The sequence below is a fragment of the Synchiropus splendidus genome, chromosome 4, assembly GCF_027744825.2.
Source record: "Synchiropus splendidus isolate RoL2022-P1 chromosome 4, RoL_Sspl_1.0, whole genome shotgun sequence".
In the NCBI taxonomy this organism is placed as follows: Eukaryota; Metazoa; Chordata; class Actinopteri; order Syngnathiformes; family Callionymidae; genus Synchiropus; species Synchiropus splendidus.
In genome coordinates this window covers 27025689-27038630 of record NC_071337.1, presented here as the reverse complement: position 1 = coordinate 27038630, position 12942 = coordinate 27025689, and the positions used below count along the sequence as shown (strand labels likewise).

At 41.5% G+C, this 12942-nt stretch overlaps 1 protein-coding gene across 3 annotated transcripts in view; it reads left to right on the top strand.

Moving 5' to 3' along the window:
* The window catches only part of syt1a (synaptotagmin Ia), a 137392-nt gene that overhangs the window by 88131 nt on the left and 36319 nt on the right, over positions 1–12942 (top strand). For all 3 annotated transcript variants that reach the window (XM_053863121.1, XM_053863124.1, XM_053863122.1), the window contains exon 4: positions 5720–5912. In XM_053863121.1, coding sequence (XP_053719096.1) covers positions 5726–5912 — 187 coding nt within the window. In that variant the 5' untranslated portion in view covers positions 5720–5725. The remainder of the gene's footprint in view (positions 1–5719; positions 5913–12942) is intronic.

The window sequence follows — 12942 nt, the reverse complement described above, 5'->3', positions numbered from 1 at the left end:
GCGATCAGACCCTTTACTGCCCGGCATTTATCATGTTTGTGTGAAGTCGCCCTGTACACATAGTTTCCAGCATCTAGCGCCGAGTCTCCAGAGGCGAGAAGCTCACCATCCGCTGAGAGTTTCCCAAGACAAAGTACAGCTCTCCAGCTGGGATTGAGCCCGTGGCCAAAACCCGACTCGCTTGTGTTCACATCTCGGACTTCTGAGCCGAAAGAGCTTTGTCTTGAGACGGAACCCGCAGTGTGAAAGCGCCCTTGTTTGATGTTCCCAAGGACATATATTTTTTTGTTTCACTCGTCTTTATGACACCGAAAGCTTCATGTGTTAAAACACTCTCATGTCCTTATGTATCAAGGCTGTAAATAAATAGCTACTCTCACTTTTAACTCATTAGAACAGAATTGGGACTATTTAGATCAATTATGACCAAGTTGGGTTACTCATAAATGTTATGGCTATAACCCCGGGCATGAATAATGGTGTCTAGTGGGTGATGTTTTCCATTTGCTTTTCATGTAAAGACTTTTCCATGATCAGTAATTAGACCTTTAGAAACTGTTTTCTAAAAGCGCATGTATTCATGTCCCAGATTCTGAATTATTGCCAGGAGGGTGCACCATTCTTTCAGCTTGACATGCGAGTGATTTGAGCTGGACCAGCTCTGTCACTGGGATGTTCATCATATTGCCAAAATTCCAGACCTTCATTAGCGCTCAAATTAAATGTGTCCCACTTAAATGTATTTTTTTTTTTCCTTCAACGTTGCATGCTTGCCAAGTCAATGCATGATCATGTTTCCAAACCCATATCATAAAGCCCATTCTGACTGTGCTGCAAAAAGAAACCAGACTGTGTTGAAAATGAACAGCTGAAGTATATAATTTTGTGCTTCAACCATTACACCAAGGGTAATTATATTGCCCATATCGTACTCCAGTTTGTGGATGATTATTTTATTGCCACGCGACATGATTGCTCACAGAGCCTATCGGGCTCAGCAAATTGTATAAATGCGCTCATTGGAATCATTTCATGTTCTTGATCAGGCGACTGTAGACTGTTATGTGTCGCAAAGTATTGTTGAATTTGGGTGTCGTTCCTGCTGCTATATAAAATGTAATGGTCAGCTGTAGAGCAGGGCGATGCTGACAGAAGCTGTCACTCCCCCAACCAGCATGAGGTGTGACATTTGCCAAAACTGGAGGGAGCACTGAGAATAGCCAGACACCAACGGTCGGTCCGAATAATGACCTCAGACTGGGCGATGAGGTGCGTCTATTTATCCCAACAATAACCTTGAGTTGCGCTGGAGAATGTCCCAAAGTAACACTGGTAAACATGAAGGATCGGCGCAGGGAACTACAGCGGAAGGCCGATGAAACGATGATAGAGGAGTTGCGGCGAAAGATGGAGGGAGGGGACTGACCCAGTTACAGGATGATAGTGTGTTGATGGGATGGATGGAGCTCATACTGGGGTTGGGGACATGCTGGGCCATCTGGCAGTTCTGTAATTGGGTTGTGGTTTTACACCTGAGTGATGCGCCACCAAAGACGGAGAGAATGCTGCAATGGATTTCATCTGCCGCCTTAGTGATAGTTCCTATTACATTTCCTGCGTTTATAGAAAGCCATTGCTTTAAATAACATCACAGTCAACCGTTTTAGAAACACTTTATAAACCTGTCGCTTATATAATGTGCAAGAAGAACATCAGAAGAGTGAATTAGCCATGGTTGTGAGAATTACAGCTGAAAAAATATCAATCTTGTCTCAGAGACCGTCCGAAGACTTGAATCTCATGTGGTTGGTGTTGGTTCTAAAGCACCTTATGTATTGTAGACACTGCTGCTTCGACTGAAAAGAAACCCCCTATGTCTTGAAGGTTATATATATTGCATACAGTATGGTGTTTTGTTTTTTTTTTAAATGTAACGTCTACAAATACTTTTCCACTCAGATCAATTTTCACCCACTGAAACGCCTGTCTCCGTTTTCAGCTCTGGGATAACATTTGAACTGCACTCAGCATTGTTAGCTATCTTGTCTTTATTTGTCTCAAGCCCTTGAAATTTGCACGGTAATATTGTGTCTTTGTACCACATGAGAAATAAACACATCTCAGTGAATGCCCCTTTATTTCTGCAGCTGGAGCCGCCCACATGCTCTCCGCAGAGCGTTATTGTCCACCCGAAAAAGCCACGGCCTGTGTTGAAGTATCTCTGTCATTGCCAACCGCGCCTCTCAATAGCTCAGCCCCCACGCTGGCCTCGCCGCATTTGAAAAGGAGACCACGGGGCGGCTGAGTTGCATGTACGAGCGTAGGTGTCTGTTCACCAAGGAGGAAGGGTTGAGTGAGCGTTCCGTTCAAACGTAATCCTCAAGACGAAGGAAAGTTCAACACTGCTCTTTACCTCAATATGAATTCTCCTTATTGTGAGTCATGTTTCCTAAGCATGGTGTGACTCATAATAAATGAAGGACTAACCGTTTTCTAAAGCGTTTCTCTGCTAAACCTCACAGAAGGACATTATGTTTCATGTGAGTGGACCTGTTGACACTTGGAAGTTCTCTTTGAGCAGCATGGCCTTTAAATCAAAAATGTACTTATCAAGTGTGAGCCTCATATTGTCTCACGTTTGTGGGTTTGTGTGATGGAGAGCACAGAGAGACAACAGATTTCCGTTGAGAACCAGACAGACCAACTGGATTGGACTTAAATGTCACACTCATAACAATTGGAAATCGGACTCAAATCAATACTGTCGCCATTTTAGATTCTCCTCAGAATTGTATTGACTTCCCGGCTGTCGATAATGTTTAAGTGCTGAAAAGAATTTTTAATTAAGGAGCTGCTTGTCAGTCTGTGTGAGTCTCTATTGAGGTTTTTTCCAATATTAAAGGAGAGATGGTCATGTTGTATTGAGCTCAATCCATTTACCTGTCCAGTGTTTGTATGAGTCAATATAGCCTTCATGTGGAAATAGTGTTTGTACATTGCACCTTCTCCCTCAGCTTTTTCATTTGCACATCTTTTGAGTCGTTTTAGGATTGACATTTGCCCTCACCCAGTAAATCTAAGGTGAGCAACGACAACTTTCTCAGCGTGTGTTGTGCGAGCAGGTTTACAGTGCTACTGCCCCCTGCCGTCCGCTTGAGCTCATTTTTATTTGACTGTTCGTGCTGACATGCCAATAGTGTTATGGATGGAAATTAGTGGCTTGGTGGATTTAAAAAAAAAACATTTTTGAGGTTAGATGTTTTAAAATAACAAATGACATTTGCTCAGGTGAGTGTCTGAGACACCAAACTAGCTAGGTGAAAAACTGTCACTAGAATGTCTTGTTTTTCTGTCGCCACGCACGCGGCTCCAATAGCTGAAGCATATCACACAAGCATTAATATTAAAAACACTTCATGCGCCGCTGTGGATCCAAATTGCCCTGCTGCCTCGACAGAAGTAATTTTATACTCAAAGAAACGCAAATTGAAAGTCAGCTCTTTAAAGCTCCATTCCCTTCGTGTTTTTCCGTTAGATTACATTACGATGAATGCTTCCACTTGGCTCTTCAACGTCCGGAGACAAGCCACATTCAGATAGTCGCATTTCAATTTCAATTACATGTCGCTTGCCAGCACTCGTGCCCCATTACAAACAAGTGACAAAATAGCAAATATGACTGCGGCAAAGGTGACGTGTGTTTTTGGGAAGATAAAATGTTTGCTGTCACAACACAAGCAACTTAGATGGTGTATACTTTTTCAATGGAGACAGGACAGCAGCGAATAACCATAGTTGAGAGAATCATAACAATAAATAAAAATATCAGTTGATGACAAGACACCACAAATGCATTGAATTGGAGCCAGTTTTGGTGGTGTGGTGTTTATGGTATAACATGTAGGAGGCCCTGGGGCAGACCCAGGAGATGGTGAAGTGATGATGGAGCCCACAGAAGAGGTTTTCCTGGAGTGATGCCTGTGCACCCTGACCTCGGTTCGGTTCACCAATAGAAAGTGATGGACAGTGAAGGATGAGGTGTGTTTTTACTCTGTACTTGAGCATTACCAGTGTATTACACATAATAATGTAGTGGGACGGTTGAGGCTTTGATCTGCTTTGAACACAATACCATAATTGAACGAGTGCTCGGATACACGGCTCACACTTTTGCTTTGATGCTGACAGAAAATGCTGTTGAAGGAAGCAGATTTGTCACTTTGATTTGACTTGGCAATTGACCTAGAATGAAAAGAAAATGTCTTTTACTTGTTTCGTGACAGACTATACTCCACTGTACCTTGTGCTCCTACACTGTCTTCTCTCAACCTTACCAAGCCCTTCTTCCTTAAGCAAGGGTGGACCATACCTGTGGATGAGCTTAAAGAAGGCCTTGCCTTCCTTTCCCTCACTTGTGAACAAGCCCCAGGTGACTAGAGGTTCAGTCCCTGGTGACCACGGAAAGAGAATGAACGTCGGAAATCAAAAGCACATCAGGCATGATAGCCTCGAAACGGGCTAACTTTAATATAATTTAATTTTGGTGGTGTTCTGCAGTTCCATGTGGATTTAAGAATATTTTCAAGGAATCATCACTACTGTGGAATTTCACCTCTGCTGCTGTATGAGGGACAAAAAAAAAAATCATGAAAATGGCATGGTAGGTTCTCGACCGGAACACGGTGGTTTGCTCTCTCCAGGTCGGTGGAGAGTTCTTGCCCCAAGTAGTGGAGTTTAAGTATCTTGGGGTCTTGTTCTCGAGTGAGGGGAAAAGAGGAGTGTGAGATTGATAGACGGGTCGGTGCAGCGGCAGCAGTGATGCGGTCGCTGTATCGGACCGTCGTGATGAATAGGGAGCTGAGTCACAAGACAGATCGATCTACGTTCCCTCCCTCACCTATGGTCACGAGCTTTGGGTCATGACCGAAAGGATGAGATCACGGACGTATAAATGAGGAAATGCTTTTAAAACTAAATACAAAATATGTTGATTATAACAAAATGTAAATCAATAATAATCATATGCATTTATGTCATTTTTCATCCCTCATATTTGGCCACTGTATTTCCAGGTAGGCATGCAGCAGGTCAGTCAGTTCCACTTCAAGGTGATTCGCTAATGCGACAGCAAACCATGTCTCATTCGAGCATCTTAATTTAATTTCTACACTCACATCCAGAATTCTTTGTTTCTGAGAAGCAATTCAAAAACACCTCTGTTCATCTTCAGGTGAGAGCAGCTTTCACGCCTGTGATGAACGCGTGATACATTAGTCATCTGCACCTCACCTGGTATTCACAAAGACCTGGTGCGGTAGCTTGTGCGATGAGACCAACTCGATTCTCTGCACAGTCTACAGTTCCTTTGGGGGTGACTAGTGAACACACTGCATGTCAACTGAGTGTCTGGCAGTGCCGGGTCCTACTGTCTGTGTTGTAGCAGAGTAATAAATAATCATCCCGTCTTTGCCCTCTGATGCTAATCGGGAGCTTAACCAATGACTGAGTGGCTTTGTTCAGGTATCAGTGTGCCGGCCAATTTATTCTGGATCGCAGCTGATGTTTACTCAAGCAAAGCCAGCAGCTGGTTACACGGTTTGCGTCAACTCACTCATCTGACTAAAGAAGATTGCAACGCTGACGTACATCTATCATCGCAAAAAAAAAAAAGAGAAAGAAATTCACTCTTCTTTTGTCTCGTCTCCACCTCTGAATCCAGCGCTAGATGCCCAGCGAGATGAACGAGAGTCGAAGGGAAGCGTTGGCGGCGGCAGCGCCCGTGCCCACCTCCGCCTCTTCCTCCACATCTGGCATCAACACCACCATTATCACGGGTCCAGGCGCTGGACAGAAGGATGAGGCCTTCTCTAAATTGAAGGACAAGTTCATGAATGAGCTCAACAAAATACCATGTAAGTGTGGAAACTTTTCAATCTTAATCTGTTTTTTTTTTTCTTTTTTTATATAACCTGCAGATGCCACTGATGCCCTTTCATAACATCATGATTAAATTCAATACACTGATCTGCTATGTGTTCAATAATCACATCACACATATTCAATGCAGATATTTAATGCAAAAAGCCCAGTTTACAGTCTTATCTTGAAATGTCTCACAACAAATACAACTGTATCTATCTATAACAGTCACTTATAGCAGTAGTAGTGGTAGTAAGAAGAAGTGTTTTGTGTTCTCATACGTGGCAGTCCACACACAACGGTCAATGCAACACGTTTTCTGATTCCAAAGACGTTCCATGTACAGAACAACGACATATGTCAAGTTTAATTAAAAAATGTATGTTATTGGAACTATTAAAAGCTTCTCTGTATTTTAGGTCAAAACACAAAAAAATGTACTTTTGCACTTCTTCCTGAAGTACAAACATCATTTAAAACAAATTAATCGGCATTTTCCAAATTCATGTTTGATATTTATGAACCCCGTTTTTATAAAAGCCTGTTGAACAGCATGGTATCAAGATGCATTGCTTTGAATCTATTTTTTTACATGAAATTTGTTTATAAAATCCATTGTACGACACTCACCACCACATCTAAACTGTCTGCTTTCGGGGGGCTAAGTATACTATCACCTCAAAAAATACAACTGTGCTACCCAGGGAATCTGCCGCACTGTATTTGTAAGAATTCATCATTTCAGCTAAGCAGCATTTCTTCAAATGTTCCTCGGAAGTCCAAATGTGGAAAGTAGGTCATGCTGTCTCTCTGAACGAGCAAGCTTGAGCTGACGGACGTGTCGACTAAATCCACATCCATGCAGAAAGATTCCTTCGCTTCTTGCTGTTTAGTAAAAATAACTGGTCAAACTTGTCTGAGAGGGAAAAAAATCTAAATGAAAGCTGCAAAAGAAAAACAAAAAGCTACAACAGTAAAGAAATTCAAGCTCGGTGGACAGAGCAAAATCGTAATAACATTTAAAATAAATTTGTAAATGATTTGATGGTCACTGGAAAAGGTGTTAGTAATTGTTAGTAGTATTAGGAAAAGGTAGAGTTAGAAATATATTGAGATAAATTCATTGAAATGGCGACTCAAATCTGTGAGATTATCATAAATGTCTGAACTGTAACATGTCACACACAAATCACCTCCCTTTACTGAAACTGCAGCACACGCTCAACATGGAACGTTAGATGTCATTGGAAGGTTTACATGAAATTCAAACTGTCCCAAAGTCCACCAAAAAAGTAGGAATGTCCCGGATGCCACTTTTCAGCCGGTCGCATGAAGAACTAACCACTCAGGTCCTCACACCTGTGACAGTGCTCTCTCCTCTCTCCCATCACTTCCACCTTATCACATGTGCATCAGCACGCCGTCTCCAACAATAATAATAAAATAAAACACACACATATATATTGCATTATTCCCATGCGCCCTTCAAGGTTATCATGACAACATGGTTTAGATGAGATTAAACATCAACTGTTCGCAGTAGCCTTTTTTTTAGAAGCCAGGGAAGCAGGTACAAAATGCCACTTAAAGTATGTCAGTGAGCAAATGATTCAGTGCTGTCTACCATTGTTACAAATATCTCCCTCTTCACAAATGACAAGCCGCACCTTCCTACATTTTTCTCCTTCTTCTGCTTCTTCTTCTTCTTGCCTCCTGAGGATGATTAGGTACAAATAAGCATGGTGCCCGTGATGAATCATTCCCTAGCTTCTTAGAGAATTGCACATAAAGAACTCTAAATATAGATCATCCAATAACTGGTGAGGCGGCACATTCGCCCGTCCCTGTGGAAGTAGCGCTGCCTATATCATCAAGATATTGCCAGGACGAGAACAGCACACTGAAAAGGATTTCAAGATCCAAAACATGGAACATCTTTGAATCCCCTTAAGACACTTGAACTTCCACCCTTAAAAGAGTGATTCACAGGATTGAACGTTCACTCTCTTTGCTGCTGGGAACAATGGACCTGATGAGAAGACAACGGAGGCTGCGAATTAGCTGTGCAGATTTGGGCCGTTGTTCTGGGCCCAGAATGGAATCCGCGTTAGTAAACCCACATTTCATAGTCTGATGCCAAATATGGCCCATCACTTTGGTGCTGGCGTTATTAAAAGACCAACATGCAGCTGTTTAATTCCCTCCCCCCCACACACACACAGAGACCAGAACCGACTGTGCCCCAAAAACCATCCATTGTCACACCAGCTTACTGGCATAGTGTGACGTTAAATGTGTTCACCAGAGGAAGAAAAGTATATGGAAGAAAGTCTGCCACATGAACACGCTTTTAAATTAGTTTTCTCACCTCGGCCCCTCAATCAAAAGCAGTGAGTTTGCACCCGGTGCTGCCAAGCCGATGATGAATGCCCAAAGACTTGTTTACCGCTTGGGATGTCGATACTGTCTGGAGAAATTTAACAATGAGCGCATGGCAGGGGAAGCTGCTTGCTTAGCTCCCACATTTTCTTCTTGCTTCTGCTGACATTTTTTTTTTTCTTTTCACTTTATAACTCAGCTTAGGCTTGGCAGGTTTTGAGGTGGGGTCACATCCTGCTGTCGCCCGCCACTGAATCCTTTTTTCCTTCCATCAGGATTTGCAGAGACGTATCTGGGGTTGGGGATATTTCCTCCGTCCCTTCTGTTGGCTGAACTGCACATGTCAACGATATCTTCTTTACACATAGATTTGTGAATTTCTAGAGGCTGCTAGCTGAGATGACATTTTCTAGAAAATGTTTTTGTCATTTTTGACACTCTGCACTATAAAAACTCAATGATGGTAAAAACAAATCGACATACATTAGTATGGTGTGTAGCTCTGAGTGCACCTAACTGGTCACAGATGGGTGGAAATACACATGGAGGAATCATGACATAGATCATTATAAATGAAAATCTATAGATTCTGATATTAGTCAAGAAGACCACGCATTACTTGATAATAAACAAGTGTACATTCTGTTCACATTACAGTTTGAGTGAAACAAAAGTGTGACAAAGCTATTGTTCAAAAACGTGCTTCATTAAATTTGAATGTATTTATTCACTTTCATGATATCATTCAAACCCTCTAAACTACTGGCAAAACCTGGATGACTAAGAAGTTTCTTGAAATGGTTCCTCCTTCATTTGTGTCAAAAAAATAAGAGCTTCAGGATTCAACTTGACATTTTAACTTTGCACCTCAGGTCAAAGTTGTCGACATTCAATTGACTTCATTTAATTGTGTCAGATATGAAGTCAAGCAAATTACCGGAATGCCAATAAACGGTGAAAAGGTCTCATTGAGCAGCCGCCTCGGAGCAAACAATTTTATTGAATTTCCTCTAAGTTTTGTAAACACCCAAAGCTTCACTTTCCAATAACAATTAACCTCCCAGCATTGAGACCGTTTGATCCGTGACTGCTGCCTCCACCAGCCATTACTACTAATAACGTTGACATTTCTGGAGAAGTGCGTTTGGGATTTTGGCCTTAGTGCCAAACAGAACAACAAAATATAGCTGTGGTGAGTTCTTCAATAGCTTCGTCCCAGCCAAGGGCTTCTTCTTCCTGACATTTGAGACACTGGGTCAACGTGAAGGATTTTGAGACCACATTGTGAAACAAGTTTCAAACCATGTTGCGGGCTGCACAGAATTCACATTTAACACTGTAAATAATGTAAAGACGTAATGGTAAACAATGACTCTCTCTCTCCCGCTCTCTGTCTCTCGCTCACACACACACACACACGTTTGTATTTCTCTTTTTGTGGGGACTGCTCGTTGCCATGATGCTTTCCCCAGACCATCCAAAATTATACCTTCACTGGGATAGATATGCTTAAACACACACACACGCACACTCACAATGACGTCTGAATTTATATGTAAGTTTTTAAAAATTACACATTCAAATTTATCAAAATGATTTGTTGCACATTTGGGGAGAAATTTCTTTTTATTTTTTTGTGATTTTACATCCAATATTATATGAACACAATATGTCAGAATGAAAAATCAACTGTGCGTTCAAATAGCTGAAGCTGGAATGAAAAGATGATTAGGCAAGACCAGGTCAACCTTTTTTAAGGTGACATATAAAAGTAAATCAAAAGAAGGACAGTTATATCCTAGACCAGAAGGTTCTGCTTTTTTTTTTGGTTATACACTAAGTACTGTAAATGGAGACAAATGGCTGTTGCTGGATGCACCTAACAAAGAAACTTGTAACCAAGCTTTAGATAGTAAAACCAACAAGTAACAAAATGGTTACTTTTTAAGGGAGTAAAAAGATTACCTTTTCAAGGTAACACTGGTCTGAGAGTGGTATTATTTATAGTCATTTTTAATGTATATTACCTATTTTTGGTGCACAGTAAAACATTTTTAAGTGGGGTTAGTTTATCACGAGCATTATTGATTATAGAGCAAGTTACGAATTACTGTGTCATGATGACGACAGACGCAAGTTACGACTTAAACGCTGTGCAGATAACAAAAGCTCAATCAACAGAACTAGCTCTCCTCCAAACAATCAAAAACTCAGTCATCCGTCTTGGAATGAATAGCTCTTTAAGAGCTCTATAGTTAGTGACTGAATGCGACCGTACTCCCCATCACGCTTCTATCAATACGTCCATTGTAAATCCGTTGCGTCTGTTAGGAGCACCATGCTGTTCATTACAGCATTATGACGCCCATTGTTTGCCTGTTCCTCGATTCTCCCATTTGGGGTGAAATATGGAAGGGGAAAGAAATGCAAGCACATTTCCATTGAATAATATGATCACTGATGTTGCCTGAATTATTAGCTCTGACCGCTATATACATTGTATGGTTGATAATTTGGAGGTGGCTCAGTGCTGCAGTGGTACAGCAACAACTCTCCATGCCTTTGTGATGCGATGCGTTCGCTGGAGGGAACGTTTTACGATCTGTTAAAAATAAATAAATATACCTGACATCTTAAAGCAGTGAAGAACATAGTACCTCAAACAACAAGGAAAAAGTACTATTGTTTATGAAATAGTTAGAGCCACATGCGGTCATACATTATTCCTCTGAAGGTCAATAAAGTCCTCGATCTCTACTTTTTGGCTACTGACTGCCACGAGTTAATACCCAATTATGTTATTATCTCTATTAGCAGTGGGAGCTGGAGCTCACTTGGAGCACAGCTGTGCTACAGCTCAAAACATGCTCTTCACCTTTAGCTTTCTGTATTTGAAGTTCAGGGTCACTACACTCCGCACCCAAGGTGAAGCCAGATTTTAGAGATCAGAAAATGTCAGCTGATGACTCTTGACTTTTTGTTTTATCCTCCAGTTGTGTTCCACTGGCCGACTCTCAAAAACTGAAAACTGATAAGACCGGAGCTCTGAATAGAAACTCAGATCAGCAGTGCGTCAAGGCCAAAGAAGATGACCTGGCATTTAAGTGCAGATTATTTTTCTCGTGTGTCTGAACAAATATGAAATAATATACTCGAGAGCAGCCAACAAATCTGCTGAATCTGCACAAAAATGCTTTGTCATTTAGTGCCAATATCAAAGTGGTCGAGGCCTGTTGTCCCCAGAATATTGTTGGCATCTGAATTGTGAATCTAAGCCATTGCATTAATCTACTACACTGATCACATTCATTTTGTCATTCAGATTATTTGTTTAATGCTGTTACCACTCACTACTCAAGACACCTGCAAAGTACCTGGAAAATCGAATGGTCACCAATAACAGGCAGAAAACCAGTCTGACTTAATCTGACTTAAAGAGTTTTATTCCAAGCGGCGCTAGATGTTCACACAGCAGCTCACACCACTTGTGCCGTGGAGGAGACTAGACACAATTTTGCCTTCCCCTTGATACGTCACAGCCCCAAAAGTATCTCTCACCACTCTCATGAAGAATGTGAAAGATCTGAATGATGTAATGAATATGTGAAGACCACAACCTCGGCTCAAGCCACATTTCTAAGAGTAGGAAGTCAGCGCCAGCTTTGACAACTAATAAGTAATTCGCCATCAAACTGAGGTTCAAACTTTGCACTGAGGATTTCTGCTCTGATGAAAACATTCGGTGCAGAAACACATAAACGTAAGTCTTGACCAAAGACGATCTCTACATCACCTCCACTTTTTGTTGTTGTGTACACACACAACTGTCAGTAGCACTGTGTAGAGCGAACGCGGCGACACGGCTGCAATGGCATTCTTCTTCTTTCAACACGTTTTCAAAACAGCCAGCTCTTGCCAATGGATTTGTGGACAATGTTCGGTATAGTTTCGATAGATTTGACGATGTTGAGCGTAAAGCATTGAACGTCAGGGAGCACATGGCGGGACTCACTATGTGTCCTTGTGCTGAATAATTCAAGCTTTCACTTTTGATAAACAGCTGATTTTAGTGATAGACAGGTTTGTTTTAATAAGTAGTGTCAGATTCCAACTGTTTTTTACTGGTGTGATCCAGTAGCTGTCATCCTGAAGAAAATGCTCTGATTTTACAAGCAGATTTTATAAGTAAGCAGATGACCAGACTATTTATGAATAATTTAGCCGTCTGGCTGATGAAAATAAGGTTCAGGATGATTGTGTTTGTTTTTATACAATGCGCTCTACTGTCAATATCTATGTCGCATTGTTCAAACTGTGAGTTTAGCAAGGATAAATGTCTGTAATACATGCCATGTTTCTGCTGTTTTCTTGTGAAAAAAGTGATGAAAACACTCTCTTATGTTTACCTTTGGCTGTCAGTTAAAACCATGGTGGAGGTCTGTCAAGACTTCAGTCGTCGCCGGACCAACGTGATCTCTTTATTGTTGCCATTGTTATTGATGTTTTTATTTGCATGCGTCACCAATCGTGCCATTGATCGTGTCAGCACGGGACAGCCCATCCAACCGTGCAGTTCTGTGGACGCGTGTCGCGCCCAGCAGCAGTTTGCTTGCAGTCACTCTGACTGTAGAATCCAGGCTTTTA